Source organism: Stegodyphus dumicola, chromosome X1 (assembly GCF_044657685.1).
Source record: "Stegodyphus dumicola isolate Sdum_Otavi_A_Nest chromosome X1, ASM4465768v1".
NCBI classification, from domain to species: domain Eukaryota; kingdom Metazoa; phylum Arthropoda; class Arachnida; order Araneae; family Eresidae; genus Stegodyphus; species Stegodyphus dumicola.
The window spans coordinates 34862541-34882364 of record NC_140780.1 but is presented as its reverse complement, the minus strand read 5'-3'; the positions used below and the strand labels follow the sequence as shown (position 1 = coordinate 34882364).

At 32.7% G+C, this 19824-nt stretch overlaps 1 protein-coding gene across 1 annotated transcript in view; it reads left to right on the top strand.

Annotated features, from left to right (window-relative positions):
* LOC118189710 (cuticlin-1-like) overlaps positions 1–19824 on the top strand; it is a 128557-nt gene that overhangs the window by 9140 nt on the left and 99593 nt on the right. Inside the window, exon 2 of the mRNA XM_035360369.2 lies at positions 1486–1541. Coding sequence (XP_035216260.1) covers positions 1506–1541 — 36 coding nt within the window. The 5' untranslated portion in view covers positions 1486–1505. The remainder of the gene's footprint in view (positions 1–1485; positions 1542–19824) is intronic.

Sequence of the window (19824 nt, the reverse complement as noted above, 5' to 3'; positions counted from 1 at the left end):
ATTTCGGTAATTTTGAAATTTGAGGACGTTGCTAGAAGATTGTAAATAACCAAATCATTTATCAAAGATCTGGCACTTCTCATTAGCATTTCAGAATGTACGACTTATTATCAGGATACGCTTACCTATCCCTTTACCACACACAGAATAAGCCGAGCTGCATGAAAAATATTCGTAAGCTCTTTCTTTTTATCTTTTTTCCTTACTTTGTGATCCACATTAAATTTTACCTGAAGTAAGGCATATTCACCCATATCTGGCACATTTTCTTTATAATGTCCGAATGATGCCCTTGAACTGAGAGTCCGGGTAATATTTTTCCAGTTTTCTCTTAGTTAATGAATTTTAGGCAATAGGCTTAGAATTAGTTATTACACAAAATCAATTAAAATATTTAACTTTGAAACTGTAAGATGGAGATCTGTATGTCATTACTCATTTTCGTGTAACTATAATTTAGAAAGTGTGGTCTCCAAACAAACCTGGAGTCGCATCGTTAATAGAGGCTGACTTCATAGGCCTTTGGAACCCGGTTTCAGTCCTGGGTAAAGCATAGACATTTGTGACCGTAGTATATCTATGCACAAAATATGTCAATCCAAAATTCCGCTCGAAAGGTTAATGAATGAGTAGAGGAGTAAGAGAGTCTTGGATTTCATCCCCTGAAATGGAACTTAGGGAGATGGCCCTTCTTTGTGTAAATTAAATTATCCACTCCAAACGAACACAGAAATAGCTGAGCTCATATTCTGTCTGCTAAGGAGTAACAATGCACAATACATTCGTAGGACTTTGTCAGCAGTATAGAGCCATTAAGTTATTTCGAAACAGGAGAGATGAAAAATGATCAACGCCTTTGCCGGGAATCGAACACGGACCTCTAGAATACGCCCCCAGGATGCTGACCACTACACTACGAAGGCATGCTAAGAAGACGGGAGAAATACCTTATAAGTTTAATGAGTAAAACAACTATTTGTTTATATACTGTAATGATGGCCTTAAAAATATCAATATGCTGTTTGAAATTTTAAAAAAATCAGATCCAATGAAATTTACTCTATATTTTTTTAACTCTGTTTGTGTTATATATATAGAGAGAGAATCGCATCACGTTGCGAATCTTTACGTAATCAAACATAATTTTTATTTGAGAGTGTATACCTGTGATTAGACTCGGTAAAGGCGAGATGTGTTTACATCATAATTTTGACTAAAAATTCATTATTCACTTTCTTTAGTATGGTATGCAATTTGAGACTGAAATAAAAGATCCAAATGATTCTGCAGAAATGAGGTCAAAAGCAAATAATGATGAGGGAAGTGCGTATCAGGGTTAGTCAAGCGAATTGTTAGCCGCCACTGTTTTCTCAGCTTGCAGTTTCTTAATAAAGCAAATATTCACTTTCAGTGCAAAATAATTGTTGCTTTGAAATGACATATTTACATTCCTTTGTCTAATTTAATTTTTGTTTTAAATTCTAGTCACGACCAAAAATCTCAAGATGGACCTGTGTCTTTTGCTTGGGACGCTTTTCTCGGTAAGTCCTCTTTTGTTATATTTTTTAATGTTTTTTTTTTTTTTTTTTTTTTTTTTTTTATTGTCCGATGAAATAGAATATTATTGCAAATATTCTTTCGAAAAGTGTTCTTCTCAATTTAAAAATTTCTTTTTAAATATTTTGAAATTTAATCGTTTCACCATTGTGATAAAAGAATTTTGATTACATCTTATTGCACAAGAACCATTGTTCTTTTTCATTTTGCATCATCTTCTAGCTATTTCTTCAATACCTTGATTAATATTAACATAGCCTCTATTTATTTCTGTGCTTTATTTCCTTCTCTTAGTCAAAGAGAAGCAGAGATGTGTTGAAAATCAGACTTTTCATTTCTTTACATCACTAACTGTCATTTATTTTGGGTTTTAATAAAGATATATGCATTTGAAATAGCTTTTCATCGTATGAATGCTATTGGATAATTTCTCTTTTGCAAAAATTTCTCTTTTTGTTTTTAGATTTTGACTTATCTAGACTTTTAAATGCATACACTTTATACTTTTATCTGGTTTTAATCATATGTAGTTATCTTTCAATCAGTCTCCTAAGAGACCCACTAGTATCTGAGTGTATAAGACCTGTAAACACTGGTTGTTCGACTCGGCACCGTATTCCGACAAACGGCTGACTACTTAGATGGTTTTGCGGTTTTTCCCATGTGTAACATATATTCCTTTAGAAAATCCTCCACGAAAGCATCCATCCGTTTAGATAAGTAGCCCTAGTGTACTTTGCTGTGTTCTTAAACAAACAAAACCACTACATATTTTTTTATTTGCATTTCCATCCTTGCGCACTGTAACCGTTTGCACTTGAATATTTGAATAGCATATAAAATGAATGATTCTCAAGTGAAAACTTAAACGCTGAAGGGATATTTATTTTTAGATTTATTTTTTAAAATTACACAGTCAGATGTGACACTGAAAATGGGAAAAGTTAAGATCATAAAATATCTTCTTTAGTCTGTAGAAAGATAAGTCGTGGTTAACAGAAGTAAGAGTGACACGCCAGTTTGAAAGAAGAAATCATACATTTGATTGCTGTTAACAGCAATTAATTAGTAATCATGATTTTTTATGTCAAATTCGTTTCCTGCATTTGATTTAAAAAAAACATCAAAACAACAATAACAAAAAAGGGGAGGCAAAGAGAGAAATATTCTTAGAAAGACAGAGTAAAGAATAACTTCACGCGCTCAATGACTTAAATCTGAATGACAATGACTTAAATTAAGTAGTGAATGGGAATGATTTAAACGCAGAAGGGAAACACGAATCACTTATTGGACAGGATACGATTTGCAAAATCATCTGGTTAGAAAGATAAGGCAGTATTGTACTTAATAAAAGTTGTTTTATTTACGTGATCTAATAATAAGGCTAGTGATTAACAATCAAAGGTAAAATTTCATGAGCGGCCATAGAAGAGTATCAGAGCAAAACAGTTTGGAAACTGTAGAAGTATCAAAATCTGCGTTTCGGATCACGATGTAATGCATTAATGCTGAATATAAATTCAAATTCGTTTTGCGCTCTTGTGATTTTGTCAATTAATTTTAATTGTCTGAATAAACAGTTTTGCGATTGAAAGTGCAATGAGAAAAGCAAAACTGAGGTTACAGTTTTACTTCCGACCATTGTTGTAAACAACTGCATTAATATTATAGGCAACAATTTTCAGCTGTTTTTGTTCCCATCAGCGGAAGTCACAAAAATCTATTAGTAAAGAAGTGAGTGCGTGTGTATGTGTGGGAAACACTGTGAAAGCATGTTGTAAGCGTGTCTCTTGCTAAAATACAACTCAGCAGCAACCATCTGCGTTGGGTGGGAGGATCTGCGCCAACATTTAATTTCTCTCTCTGGACAATTTTACAAACTCATTAAAGAAGCTAATGTAAAATGCTTTTCTTCTCCTGCTTTCCTTTTTGTGTTAAAACACCTGCCTAATTCTTTTACGGTAGAGGAAGCTTTTCCTGTTTCTTTTTTGTTCTTTGATATATTCTGCAAATTTGGAGTCGGTTTAAGAAAAGGCATTAGTTGCTGGCTAATACCTAAAACGAAGGGCAATAAAATTGATAGTCATTTGAAATATATGGTTTATGAATACGGTTTTGGATGGTTAATGTTTTTAAACTTTTCTCGTTTTAAAACAGTTTTATTGCTAGGCAATCAGCACTAGAGCTGCCTGCTTAATAAAAATGGAATATGATTTTTGTTAAAGGCTAATGATATAAATGAAGGCAAATAATATGAATTAAGACAGATTTCGATATTCATTATTTGATGAACTTAAATCTGATGGTTTGTTTTTTACTGTAAGGATCCTAAGTTTCACTAACGTTTATTTTATTTTAAAACTGTACTATCACTTCTTATTTTCTACTTCCGGCCAGAATTAAATTCTTTAACTTGTTTGTGCAAATTGTCTTGCTAACGCCCAAATACTTAAGTTGTGGCTTTTTGCCAAGCGGGAGAGAGAAGGAGTTTTAAGAAGCAAGCCGCTTGCCACTGCAGTTTTATGAGATTTCATCGGTTGCTGGTTGCTTTTAAAGCCAGGGGTTTAGCCCTCTTGATATTTGCAAGCGTATTGTAGTTTTAGCAGCTCGGCGTACTACATACGTACCTTTTTTAAATAAAGGCCAGTCTTAGAGCTAGGCATTTGTATTCTAATTCAAAGTTAGCTTTTAGTTAGAGTTTTAGTTAGTAGTTTTTATATTCTTACGTTCAGACCACAAGTGGTTGGTCTCTGTATTCCGAAGTTCGGAAGTGCCTGTAAAAGATTGAAAATAAAGGGTTTCGTATACCCTTCCTGCTTGTGTTGTCTACTTCACACCTTCTTGAACATAGCTTGAGTAAGCTTCCTGTTCCTATTCAGGATCATTCATGTTTCCAAAGCAAATCAAGAGAAACACAAGTCCTGACAATACTAATGTACATATAAATAAAAATCATTGTCCCTTGGAAATTTAAATGTGTAAACAATCAGCATTAATATAAGCAATATATACGAATCAAAAAACTTTTCATAAAGTATTATTTGTAAAATGAAGTAGAATCATTTATCTTTTTCTGCGAATGTAGCGCAGTTAATAGCTCTCCATCACGCAGAGCAGAAGTTGAGCATCCCGTAAGCCGTATTTTCCCATACTTAAATTGTACAATTTAACAATCCAAAGAAAAGTTTGCATTTACTCCTCCATTAGATTTCTGCATAATTTCTTCGAAAATGTGACTTGCAAGTGTTAACATATTCAATAAAGAATTTCAAGGCGCAACACAACATGGAATTTTGTATTATGATGCTGTATCTCACTGAGAGGCAAGCGATCTTGATTTCGGGCTTTAGAAAACTCACTTAAATACGATGAGCTTCACATATTACCCAAACCTACAACGCACTTGTGTATTTTGCGACGATGAATCTGTGTGTATTTAAAATGAGAGATGCGAGAAAAATGCTATAATTAAAACATTGGATTTTCTCAAAAAGGCTGTTTCCTCGAAATGCAAAACCATATTGCAGCTTCTGCTAACAGGAGACTTTCTTCGAAACGAATTTTTAAAACTGCAGCATTTATAGAGAAAAAAAAGTATATAAGTAGTTTAATGTCGCTGACTCTTTTACAGCGTTGAACTTTTATGCATTTTGCTGCTGTCGAAATGAATAAAATTGACTTTAATTGCAATCTTGTCACTTAATGAGGATTATTGAAATTCTAAATACGTCTTTGATCTATTTCCATTCGATTTTTTTTTAAATTATTCTATTTCTCTTTCTTAAGTTACGTATATGGACGAACTTAATTTAAATGAACATTTTCTAAGATCTCTCTGCGTATTTCCGAATAAATATTTCAAATTATTTATTTTCGTTTTCTATTATTCAAGAATGGAAAGGTGGTTTTAAAACCTGGATTTTACTTTTTGCACACAAATTCGAAACTGTTTCTCCTCTCAAGGAGGACCATACACCTTTCAAAAAGTAATTAGAAAACTTGTAAGGAGGAAAACGTGGCGATTTAGCTAGTGCATTTGAAAATTTTATAATTAAGTTTCAGATAACTTTGATCGGAAGCTGTTGAATTCTATGAAGGCAAACGCACTTCCTTCCATGGTGAAAGAAATAACCACACGCTTCCTTTATAAATTTAATATGGCCTTGCCCAGGTATCTGCACCCGGTGACGTAGCGGCCATAGTGGGAGGGACTATTGCTGGCAGGTAACGCCCTTTGAACCTAACAGCGTGTGGGTGAAGCTGAAAATCCTGTCTTCTCAAATATCTCGTTGGAGTATATTTCTCCAAAGTTAGTTAAAATTCAGGAATCATATCATTAAATTGATCCCTTATTTACTACCAGAAACTTATTTACTACCAGGTGTTTGAACTTTGATAGACAAAATAAATGTAGAAAATGTGAGATTTAACTCAAAGCTGAAGGCAGTTTTTCAGTTTTTAGTTTCTGATTTGTAACGCTAGAGAGAAAAAGAAATTTGAAGAATTTTCGAAATGTAAACAGAATAGGTATGAATTTTCGAAATGAAGTTCATGCAATGACTAATTGTTTTTGTGTCATTTTAAGATGGATGTGTGCTGACTATTGTTCAGTTTTTCATTTTTTTAGTTTCTGATTTGTAACGCAAGGGAAAAAAAGAAATTTGAAGAATTTTCGAAATGTAAACAGAATTAAGAGGTGTGAATCTTCGAAATGAAGTTTATGCAATGACCAATTGTTTTGATGTCATTTTAAGATGGATGTGTGTTGATTACTTTTCTGCTTGTTTCCTGTTATGGCTCTCTTGACAATTTCTCATTCAGCCATGAAGTATCACTTGTAGCTGCACAGTAGTGTTGATTTTGTTTTAAAATTCAACGGTGATAACAGTACTCCTCTTCTCTGAATCTAAACTTCCTATTTTATTTAATCATTAAAACAATTACAACAAAATTTATGCCTTGCAGTAAATCACTGTTACTATATAAAAATTAGGGAATTATTTGATAAATTTACTCTTGAAATGTAATTCTGTGAAACGAAACATTTTGACAAGAACTGTGAAAGTACAATAAAGAAATAGAAGATTAATAATTTAAGTCCAATAGATGGAGTATGGTAACTTTAACAGAATTTTGTATATTAAATTGGTGGTTTTATATACTGTTCTATATCTTTTTCTTTTCAAATTCCGTTTTCTAATAAAATCCGCATAATATTTTTATGAAGTAACCGTAACTTTTCTGAAACTTAGCACTGACTTATTAGTCCCCTCTTTTACTGCTCGTTTTCGCTAACACGTAAATTAACAGTTTTCATACAGCTCCAAAACAGGCTTCTCTCATCTTGATTTCGGGCTTTAGAAAACTCACTTAAATACGATGAGCTTCACATATTACCCAAACCTACAACGCACTTGTGTATTTTGCGACGATGAATCTGTGTGTATTTAAAATGAGAGATGCGAGAAAAATGCTGTAATTAAAACATTGGATTTTCTCAAAAAGGCTGTTTCCTCGAAATGCAAAACCATATTGCAGCTTCTGCTAACAGGAGACTTTCTTCGAAACGAATTTTTAAAACTGCAGCATTTATAGAGAAAAAAAAAGTATATAAGTAGTTTAATGTCGCTGACTCTTTTACAGCGTTGAACTTTTATGCATTTTGCTGCTGTCGAAATGAATAAAATTGACTTTAATTGCAATCTTGTCACTTAATGAGGATTATTGAAATTCTAAATACGTCTTTGATCTATTTCCATTCGATTTTTTAAAATTATTCTATTTCTCTTTCTTAAGTTACGTATATGGACGAACTTAATTTAAATGAACATTTTCTAAGATCTCTCTGCGTATTTCCGAATAAATATTTCAAATTATTTATTTTCGTTTTCTATTATTCAAGAATGGAAAGGTGGTTTTAAAACCTGGATTTTCATTTTTTTATTAATTTATTATTTTAAAACCTGGATTTTCATTTTCATTTTTTTAGATATGACTGCTGTCCGAGTGAGTCACAGAAGACGCGTATTCTAATTTCTTAATTTCCTCTCCTTCATAAGTTTATTTCATAATATTGGGGCTCTCACTATTGTAAGCTTATTTTATAACTTTATGAGTCATAGTTATGAGAAGATATAACTGTACATAATACTTTGCAATAAAAAAAAAAGCTCGAATTTTTTTAATCGATACAGCCCTTACTATTTCGGTTTGGAAATTCAGTCAACTTGCTGACAGACACTTTTCGCATTGGACTCAATTGAAATTTTATAGCGCAACATGATAAATAACCCCCCCCTTTTTTTTTTTTTTCCCAAACCGAGTTTTGGTCTTCTTCTAAATGCGTAGCAAATGTTTAAATATCTATACAAATATTCTCAGAAATTACCGTTTTCTATTTCAATTCTCAGGTTTCCCCTTTTCCTTGCTCAGAAAGATTTCCCTGCTTACTTTCGATTTTGGATTCATTTCACTATTTAAGTGGTTTTGCGCTTTTCCGCATTCACGAATTTCCCATAATGGTGTACTGGTATATTTTCAGCCTTTTCCTTTCTTATATGTTTATTCTCATCCTTAAATCGCTCTTCTTAGGCCTGTTAAAGATATCTTGAAGCGACAGAGGTCTTGAGACTCTCAATGGTACAGCTATTGTCGCGCATATTTCGATAGACTCTTTTCCATTTAAAAATTCAAATTTATAAAGAAATCTTGGAAAATAAATAATTATGTTAAATATTCCTATATTGAGGAAAAGTTAGATATTCTATTCGTCAAAAAGATAAATATCCGTTGGCATGATGTTATACATGTCTTTTTTTTTCCTCATCACTAGCTTTATGTTGTTGTTGTCTGCTCGAACTAGATGTTAAGTAGTTAACAAATTTGAAGTAAAATTTATAGAAGTTGACTAATTGATCATATTTTGTACTCTCGTAAGTTACTTCATGGCTATCCTTTCATTCTCACAAAACTATTTCAGAGTGAAACACTTATCCGAAAACTGTTATTCGATTCTGCCTTTTTTATCAGCTTTCTTGAGAAATTCTACGCTTACTATTATTAAAAACTGGAGAATAGATTTACGGGTCAGGGTGCCCCCTAAGACAGTGGTTCCCAAAGTGTGGGCCGGTATACAATTGCTACAGTTCACAAAAATTTCTGAATATTCTTTTTGTCATTATTATACATTTCTTTCTCTAATTGCAAATTTATTTATAATTACAACAACTTGTTAATGCGTATGTATGTTTATTATTATTTCATTATTATATTATTTTCCAATAGGAATGCCTTTTGCCCCCTTTATTCCTAAAGCAGCTATATTCATATGGATCCGGATAAATCTTAATTGTACGTATATGGGCGGGAGTGATGGAACTATATGCATGTGGGTTAAAGGTATTGAACTATAATGCATGTGGGTCGAAGTTTGAGAAACACCACTCGGTACAGTTATCATTCTGGGCAGATGCTTTTTATCTACACTTAAGACTTCAACTTTTCTGGTAGTTAACGAATGCAGTGCAATAATAATGATTGGTAGATCTGTTTTTATCTGACCATTTATATTTCTTATCTTTTGGCATCTACTTTGTTCTGTCTTTTTGAAACGTTAGTCCAGGTTCTTAAGCAATTCCTGTGTGAAGAACTGTTAAACTTCTGTATCAGAAATCATAAGGCCTGCATCTTAAAAACTGCATCAGAAAGCTTAAGGACAGTGACACGCTATTTCATTAAGTGGAATTCATTTCCGTAATTATTATTATTCAAGGAAAATATCGCCATTTTTATATATCTCTTTATTAATCAAGTGAGTTCTTATGGCACCTTTTATAAAATATAATTGTGAGCTACTCAAAATAAATTGAATAACAATAATTAAATAATAAGCAATTATAATTTAATAAATTATAGTTAAGGGACTTTTAATATTAGAGATAGATATTACCTCTTATTGCAGAACTAGAACAATTCAATTCTCGAAACTGTTTTCAAGCATTGAAATCTGAAGTTTTCAAAATAAATTACATGCCGATAAATTTAGCATTTTAACTACGTTTTATTGTATAAATGTATAAAATAATATGAACTACATTTATAAACATATAAATAATACTGTTTATTAAGTCTTGAAAGTAATGCTTTTCAAATGGTTCCTATTTGTTTTCCCTTGCATATTCTTATTCCGCATTGCGTGATGCTCTATTGTTTGAAATATTGCCGCAATTTCCTGAAGGAAAGCAGCTTTAAGTTAATCTGGTGTACGCGGTTTATTGACGAGTGCTTTCTTTTTATCGTAGTTAGAAAGGAAAGAATCATAAACAGAACTGTCAAACAATAGAGCAGTCAATGACAAGTTACCACGTTGAGGAATGACATGGCCAGAAAATGTTTCTTAACATCCTTAATGAAAACTTTTCCAGATTGCTTCGTTTCACTGGAACTGTACATTGTTAATGCTTTGTCTGTTCAATTCTGGCAGAACGAAGTTGCGAATCATGAGCATCTAGTGATCAGAATTCATTGTTCTTTCATCACTTCTTAAAGATGTGTGAGATTATCACATTGAAGTTTTCCACAGAGCGCCATTCAGTGTGAAATGTATGTTCATACTGAAGCCGCCATAGATAGCAGCCAAAAGCATAGCAGAAAAGTTTCTCGCTTAAGCAATAAAGCACAGGAAAATGTCATTTGTTACTCATGAGAAGCTTCATGCCATCTGTCTAGAGTACGAGCCGGAAATTGAAACGTTTTCGGCTTTCCTAGCCACATATTCCACAACCATAACTTTATAAAGAAAAAAAAAAAAAAAAAAAAAAAAAAAAAAAAAAATGAACCCCCTATGCGATATTTTCCCTGCCTTACTCTCTGAAATGCCCGGAAAAGAGCTGAGCTTTGATGTAGAAAGAGAACGACTGCTTTTAACTGTCATCTGAAGTTTTCTATCCATATAACTATCGTATTTCTTTTAAACGCTTTTTCGTGATTATTAACTTTAAAATGCAAGTGAGGCTTAGATTTTGTTCAAGTAAATAACAGTATTGCACATTTCAGAGCTCCGTTCTAAATTGTTGTCTAATGATTTGTTCAACACCACAAAGTAGGTGATAAAATCACCTCGTCGACCAAATCGCACTCATTTTATAGGTATGTTGATCTGCATGAGAGTTATGATACAATTCTCACGAAATAAAGGGAGGTAAATATTTTACAAAATACATAATAATAAATACACAAAATAAAATGTATAACAACGTACAAATACCTATATGATAATACACAATGCATAAATAATAATTCAAAATATACAAATTGCGTAAAGTGCACAATATCACGTAAAACAAAATATATAATAATACTTAATAAAAAATATTGATACAAAATACATAAAATTAGATAAATGGCGCTTGAAGATATGACGTTTCTTAAAAGTCGCAGTTTTTATTGGAATACGAGAAATTATGGCATATATGGAAGCACAGTAATTAGTAACTCTTTCAATCCCAAGCTGTGCAACTTTAATATAAAGAGCGTATTCTCTGTGCATGTCGTCCAGTGTGCAGGAGCCAGTAATTTGAGATAATGATCCTCAGAAAAGAGACATTCAAATATGTAGTGATCGGAGTTGCTAAGCCCGCTGCAGTCACCAGATGTCCGTGTCACTATACCCAGATCAGCTTAAATAGGGCAGATGTGTGTGACACAAAAATCGTATTTATAATTTAGAAATTTATTGTAGAAATTTTACGTTTATTGTTAATATTAATATGCGCCTTTATTTGCACTATTCCATGCCACTTTATCTTAAAAAAAGGGAGGATGTATAAGTGGTATTACCATATTATTTTAACAAGATGCAAATCTTATTTCAAAACATTTGGGAGGAGTTCACATTCAGAAGTGTTTACTAGAACTATGAGGGCAACGTCATTAACGGGGTCGCTGTATGTCATTAACTTTTTCAAGAATAATACGAATTCAAGTGTGTTTTTGTTTTCCCTTTATGCTCGAAATATTCATTAATGCTGCCTATTCTATAGGTGGTTCCAGCAAAGTAAACTAGAGTTATTTGCATAGTTAAAAACGTAAATTATTAGTAGACCATACAGCATTTTCTCCTAAGATTTCTTTTCGATTTCCTAGTACTTCGAATTCGTCTGCAATATAAGAAAGTGCAAGATAAAACACGATTTTAACAATAAAACAATAAAAGAAGTGGAGCGCAGATTCAGAAGATAATTTTAAAAGACAGACCATAAAAAAAACTTCATTCTTAAGAAATATTTTCAGTATTTAAAGGAGGAGTTCAAAAATTTCTTCATCGTATTCGTAATTCAGAAAAGCATAGCTCTATGAAGTAAAAACAGAGCTATAAAATAATTCCTATGATAGTTTCTTTGAAAATAATTACTGTAAATAATAATCGCTGAAGGAAAAAAAAACTATAACTTATTTTTTAAGAATTTGCAAAGACATTTTTTGAAGTTTTCTCTGAAATCTGTAAATGACCGAAGTTAATTAAAACCGAATGAATAAAAACTGTTTTAAAATTCTGTGAGCAATAACGGCTATATTTTGAAATTCTGAATAATTCATAAACCCTCTGGACATGGTCTCAAAATTTAAACTAAATATCCCGGAAAATGTTAGTCATGTGGCAGAGAAGCGTTTTTGTTTTATTTCGTATAATAAGCGTAAATTATATTTTATCGAGACCAGGGAACAGCAGTAAAATGCTAGATTGGATTTTTTAGATTTAAAAATGCGAAAACATGAGTATTTGCACTGTATTAAACATTCTTTGATCTAGAAGCACATGTCTACGACAACGGTCGCGAACCTAAATGCCGTATTAGAAATTTTATGGACACGGCGAATAGAATTTTGTACACTAGGTTATTAGGGATACTTAGCTTAACAATGGCTGAACTCATGAGATCATTGAACGTTGGTTGTTTTATCTTGTTTTCCTGCCTTACGGAGAAAAGAAGCTGGTTACATTTGGTGCTTTTATATTTTCCTCATGCATAAAGTAAACAGGAATCAGTTTTCCTTCGGAAGGCCGCTGTTAAAGTTTTTCTATGAACCTGTTATAACTTGAGTGCCTTCCCGTAATAAATTTTCTACCTACCTACCCAATATTTGCAATAGAAGAAGTGGAAATCATCGAACACATAGAAAAACTGGATTCAGTTGTAGATACAGAATAAATTTTTAACCCTAACATAATGCCTTTTCGTCTAGTAATTACACAGTTTTCTAAGCATCAGTGAAATACTTTCACCCGAAATTTTAACTTCTTTTTATAGATACCTACGTATTTTTGTTGCATGCCTTCTTATGTTTTCTCGCTTGAATAAATTTAGAAATTGTATGGGTCTGCAGAGTAAAGTTATTTTCCCTTGCGATTTATGTACCATTTCACTCTCAATTTTAAAAGCCGGATCTATCCATAAATGGTGCGGCTTACTTAAGAGCTGTGTTTTATGATTCGAAACTAGAAATGCTTGCTCAAGATTCCTTAGTATGCATTATCGCGAACTTGTGTTGCAATGACAACGGAAAAAGGTTAAAGATTAGAAAAGTAAGAAAGTGAGTAGGCGAATCAGGAATTACTTTGCTTTTTTCTTCAGTTTTCGTTTTTAGTAATTTATTTAGAAGGTGGAAGGTTAGTGTCGCGTGGTAATGTTTCAAAACATTCTGAGTTGATTATGAATAAACTGATTCTGTTCCGCCAGATTGTGACCATAAAATCTTCCCATTCTTTACAATTGTTCCTTGGTCCGATAAAGGTTTTATTACATGGTTCCTATTATTTTGTTCTGACATAAAAAAAAATCGTGATTGAAATTCCCAGACGGAGTCGAAAATCCAATTTTTTACATCTGTATCAAATAATTTGACACTTAAATTAACCCTACAATACAGAAAAGTTATCAATAATGATAGCCCAACAACAAAAGCGACGTTGATTACCGTAGTTCAGTTTATACAAACTTTGTATTGTCCCGTTGTCTGTCAATACAGTTTATTACACCGCTCTGAGATTAAAAAAATTCGAATTTTTTTAAACGAAAATTGCTGATGAATTCGCTTTTATTAGCAAGCGTAATTTTTGAGTACGCGTATATTTTAAGAAAATTATAATGCCATTTTTATACAGTTAATTCATCGTAATACGTACGCTTGGAAATGACTAATTGCAATGCATTCAGAGTATACACAAGGGGACACAAAAATAGAGAGCATTTGAAATGCGTAGTGGCAGGCATGTACTGTTGGCAGCTCTGCGGAACTGGGACCTTGAGTTGTGAACAATCTCACTATTTAGTAATCATGGATCAGTGGCACTATCAACAAGCTTGCTTTCGCCATAATCTTTTACAAAAACAATGACGCATTGAACAATTTTCCACAACTTCACAAATGCTGGTGCGGCATTACACACTTCAAGGCAATCAATAGCAGCCGTGAGAGAATTGTTCGGTAACTGTGCCATCTCAGGATTCGGTGACATTCCCTGGCCCTCAAGATCACCAGATTTGTCCTTTTGTGATTTTTTTCTTGTGAGGTTACCTTGAAAGCCGTGTACACGACTCTGTCGAAGACATTTGATGAACTGAAACAAAGAATTCAAAACGAAATTCGTGATATCCTAGCTGAGCTATTGCAACGATCAGTGGGGAACTTCAGCAGTAGATTGGAAGAATATATACGTACAGGAGGACGTCGTTTACAGGACGTAACTTTCGGACATTGATTTTGGATTATTGTTCTCTGAAAAGGCAAATTGTAATGGTTCAGTTGCTGTCAATAAAAGTTTTTGTTGGATTTCTTCTATTTTTATTGGGTTTTCAAAACGTTCCCGTTTTTCTGTGTCACCCTGTAGTATGTATCATTCAGGTTATGGTTGCCAGACGATAGATGGCCTTCCACTGTTATACTTCAGCATCGAAACAACGAACGAAGACTTCTTGCAATATTTGTAAATAAGGCTTAAAACCTGAAATTACGCTTATTTTCATATGTAATACATATGAAGAATGTAATGCTTTTTCCTCACCATTCTTCAAAATGCATGCAGTTAAAAATAACTAAAAAATCTTAGACGTTCTTCATTTTTTTCTATTTTTTTATGCTTTTATTAAGATATTTGTGCGTATGAGAAATTATTTTATTCAGTTTTTGATTTAATAAATAAAAACAAGATTTCATAAAACCAACGAAATTAAAGCGAGAACGTGAGTCATTTGAGCAGGAAAAGAATTATACACGCATGTTTTGGATAGGGTGATAGTAAGAAAGTTATTAACTAAGCTCTAAATCCAAAGTAACTATTTATTATTTGAGGGTAAACATTCGTTTGGTGATGCGGCGCAGTGACATCAAATCTATAACGCTCTTTTCTCTCGACTTCCCTTTTGACTAAATACGAAGACACGACAAGTGTACATTATCGTTTTGCTCTAACGTCATGATAAGCATTATAGCGTAGTTATTGCAACATGAATGACGCAGCTATTTGGTTCATAATCTAAAACATAAAATGTAGGAAAATTTTTGCTTTCACAGAAGGAGAAAATGGTTTTAAAAGTGAGAAAGAATATTTTTACTTGACCTTGTCAGTAAATAAAAACAATACGATCAGAAGACGGTAAATATAGAAGATAACTGTTTTTTCGTTTTATTTCCGTTATAAAACAAAGCAGTTTAATTAATTTTCCATTTAAAAAAATGTCACCTAATTCTCTTATTTCAGTTTACTTTTCATAAAATTTCTGCTGCTGATTGCGATATCTTTTGTAACATACCCTCATAGAGTTAAATAACCTGAAATAATACTATCATTTATGTTGTGACTTCTCCGAGTGTGAGTGTCGTGTGTGTTATGAGTAACTTCTTAACATAAAATTATTTCTGACTAAAACGGTTCGCATTATTAGGCAATGCAAGATATACTAAAAAAAAAGTCACTTTGATTTCGAGTGTGTGGTATAAAATTGTTATAACGTTTCAGTTACCTTTGAAACACCTTCTCCTAAAATGCCATTTGGATTTCATTGTATTTAGGTCCGCTTAATATAAATGTTTTTTTAAATCTCTTGTAGGCTATTTTTTAATATTTTGTTGACTTCTTACCTTAAGTTTATTTAACAATGCAGTAACTGATACCTGTTCCGTAACCTTTTTAGCATATATGTCTTGGATTCTATTTCTGAGGAGATGGATATAAAACTTTTTATAGACAACTATAGCTGCAAAACTTCATTTGTACCCCATATACATAATATTTTTAATACTCTCGTCGTAACTAAATTAGCGCATTTATTATCTGTTCTTCATATATGCTATACATGTTCTGTTTGCTAGTTTCAACGCGTGTTTTGCGTGTAATATATATTTTAGATTATTTAGCAGAAAATTTCACCAGTCGCTACTGCGTATAAGGATTAGATTTAATTATTTGATTATATCAGAACACACTAGGGCTATCTGCTTAAGGGTTGGGTGCCTTTTCGTGGAAGACAAATAAAGGAAAACTGCCTCGTATTCATGTTACACACAGGGAAAGCCACGAAAATGCCCTTTTGCAAGAACTAGAATCTGGGCCGAATTGCTATATCTAAGGAAGGTGGAGCATAAGAGGAATCAATCAATCTACAGTAATAAAATGTTTACTACTAAGTAATAAAATGTTTCTTAGTTACAGAGAATTTTGAATATTTCACATTAAACTACATAAATAAAGCGTGCGCATTTAAGTTCTGTTGATCAAGCTATACATGTTTTGGGTTTTGGTCCAAAATTTGATTGCATATTACCTTCCCTTACCTCAGACATTAGCTTCTCTGACATAATTTTAGTAGTATTATTTGAAAACGTTTGTCTCTTTTGCTTTATTCATTCAAACAGTTAAGATATTCACTGTAATATTTATAAAATAAGCCACATTTCTTAAAGTCTGCAGTATTTTTAAAATAGATTTTTCACTCTATATTTTGCAAATTTCAAGATGAAATGATAATGCTTTTTAGCGTTTTTCCTCACACAAAAAAATAGGACCTCTATTTCATTTTCTTAAAAGCTGCACTGTGAAATATTAGAGTATTTCAATATTGCATTCTTTATGTCCGTTACAACGTTATTCAGCGTCTTTTCTATGAACAAAAATCAAATAACTTCATATAAGACGTAATTAAAGGCAATACACTGGAATAAATTTTAGTGAATTATGACGCGCATTGAAGAAAATGCAACGTTCTTTTGGCTGTTTAAAATTTTTAATGACTAAAAAAGTAATTAAAAGTTTCGAATGTTTTTGATTAACTGCGGATTAAAATTAAATTTGGTGCTATAAATCAAACACTACTTTATTTTATGAGCGAAGAGAAAAAATACAGCAGCAAAAGTAAAGTATTTTCCTTAGACTCTAGATGTGCTGCCAAATAAGAGTGCATCCAGACTTCTTATTTATCTTTATAAAAATCGCATGCGGATAACATCTTATCATTATGCTTTCGTGGGTAAAAGGAATTTTAAACCTCCGAGTGAAGTCATTTATGAGTGTGTGCAAAATTAGATCTGTGAGTATATTACCTTAAATTAAATGAAACCAGTGCACGACATTTAACCATAACGAATGTAGTACTAGTCTACTATTTTCCTCCAATGGAAACGGTATCTGCTTTTTTGATCCATTATTTAGAATTTACTGAATTCTTTCATTAAAATAATTAACAGCATGGCAGTTCTTGTGTAAAAAAAAGAGGAAGTATACTAAAAATAATATAATTTCATTAATCTATATATATAGCAACTGTAAATAATATGCGTATTTTTCGAATGACAAGATAAAGCAAAATACATAATATTTTCCTTACGGCAAGGCAATGCAGAATACAAGACAAACGTGGAGGCGTTAAGAAGAAATACTTACCGACTTAGGTCAGCCACTTTGTTCTCTATCCTTATTTTTAATTTAACAGGATAATACTCCCTACACGAAATATTGCCATAAATCTTTCTGGTGCTGAAATGACTGTCCATAAAACGCTTTTGCGTCAGTTCATTATAACAGGATTTTACGTCCTTGTTTTTTCTGGATGTCATTTTCGGAAGATTATTCGTATCCTTACAGATGCATTTGTTTGATATATTTTTAAAAGGCAGTGTAATAAATACTTTTTTTTTTAATTTAAAAATAGTTTTACAGGACACGTAGGAAGAAACTAGAAAATCCAATTTCATCAAAACGATTCTATAAATAGTAGAGGGCATTAAAAACTAAATTTCTTGGTAATACATTTTTAATGTCACTAACACTTCGAACATGTTATTCTTTTCAGTTAGCGATAAAATCCTACCCCTTTTCTATGGATCATGTTGCGAATGATGATGCATAAGATCTTATATTTATCTTGGGGAAGTAATCACCTTTGTACTTTCCAAAAGATCGAATTTAATTTTTTTTTTTTTTTCATTTAGCATTTTCAGAAACTGCAGACATATCTGAGTAATTTAAAACAAACCGCGTCAAAATATCCTCCCCAATTCAAGTCTTCAAAATTAGGAAATAAAGGAAATGGTTTCGAGGTAAACATTACCAGTGGGGATACTTAAATCATCGCCTGTTGTTTCTTTACGCATCCGCAGCTGCTTCATAAATTTTTTCACTTTCAGATTGCTATCATTTTTTACTGCTGACTCTACATTTATTATTTTTATATATTCTTCTACGAGTGGGATTCGGGCAACTTCAACTTTCAGACGTGAATTCGCGTATTTTATTTGCAGTTTCAAGTGTTGAGATAATGCTTGCATTATGACTTACTTATTGTGGTTATCTTTCTATTTTCTTAATAAAAATTGATACATATTTCATATTATAATTTATAAACATGGAAAAGGAACAAAACAAGCAAAAGTCGAAAGGAAGACATAAAAAATCTATATTCAATGGTAACTAGCGTACTGACAAGTATTCTCCTCCAAAATTATTTCTTTGTTCTAGTAAGTGGTGGTGTATTTAATTATGGCAAAGCACACTAGGGCTATCTGCCTAAGAGGAGGGATGCCTTCGTTGAGGACTTTCTAAGGGAAACTGGCTCATATACACATTACACATGGAGAAAACCACGAAAACACCCATGCGGCCAGCGCGTTCGCGGGATTCGAACCTCGGACCGAACTACCAGTGTTTAGCGACTTTACCGCTCGGCCGCTGGTGGGCCCTTTCTTCCAGTAAGTGTGTGTGTGTGTAATTATGGCAAAGCCTCGAGGGCTATCTGCCTAAGAGGAGGGATGCCTTCGTGGAGGTCTTTCTAAGGGAACTAGCTCGTATACACGTTACACATGGGGAAAACCACGAAAACGCCCATGCAGCCAGCCCGTTCGCGGGATTCGAACCTCGGAACGAACTACCAGTGTTCAGCGACTTTACCGCTCGGCCGCTGGTGGGCTTTCTTCCAGTAAGAAATTAGGTAATTCTTCGGATAAAATAATGTAGATTTTATAGGTTATTTATTTTATTGATAAAAATATGGTTTTTAGTAGAATACGTTGAGTATAAGATTCGTAATAGAAGGGTAACCATATCATCAAATATTATAGGTGGACTCTGAAAAATTCGGAATTTCGTGTCCTCTTTTGGTGAATTATCCTCCTCTCGAAACTCAGTAATGCTAGGTAGACGACAAAATTTGAATTGGGCAGAAATAAATTCCACTTTAATTTTGTTATGCATTCTCTAGGTGAAGGTTTATCAGGTGCAAAACATCTTGTGATTCTATCCATTATACTGAAAGCCTATAACTCAGCGAATAAACAGATAAAATATACTTCTTCTATGGTCGCCAAAAATATCGTCATTTCCATTCTCAGAGCAGAAATATAATAATATAATAAGATTTAGTCTTAAGTAAAGTTGAATTTATCTGACATATTCAGAAAAAAATGACTTCTAGATTACGAAAATAAAAGCAAGATATAAGGGGAGAGTAACTTAGTGACGATAAAACTCTTAGTGGAAAGCCTCGCCTTAATGATGTAATAAATAAACTGGCAATTTATTATGAAAAATGCCATTAAAATGCTGCAATTGCATAAAAGAAAAAAGCAATATGAGCAGTAATTTACCTCAAAAGTTCGACCGAAATGGAATCTATTCATCGTTTTTCCCAGTAGATGATTCACGAAGTACATATATGAAAGCGTGTGTACACAAAAATTCGTAATCTTACAAACATAAAAATTCTATTCCGGCAT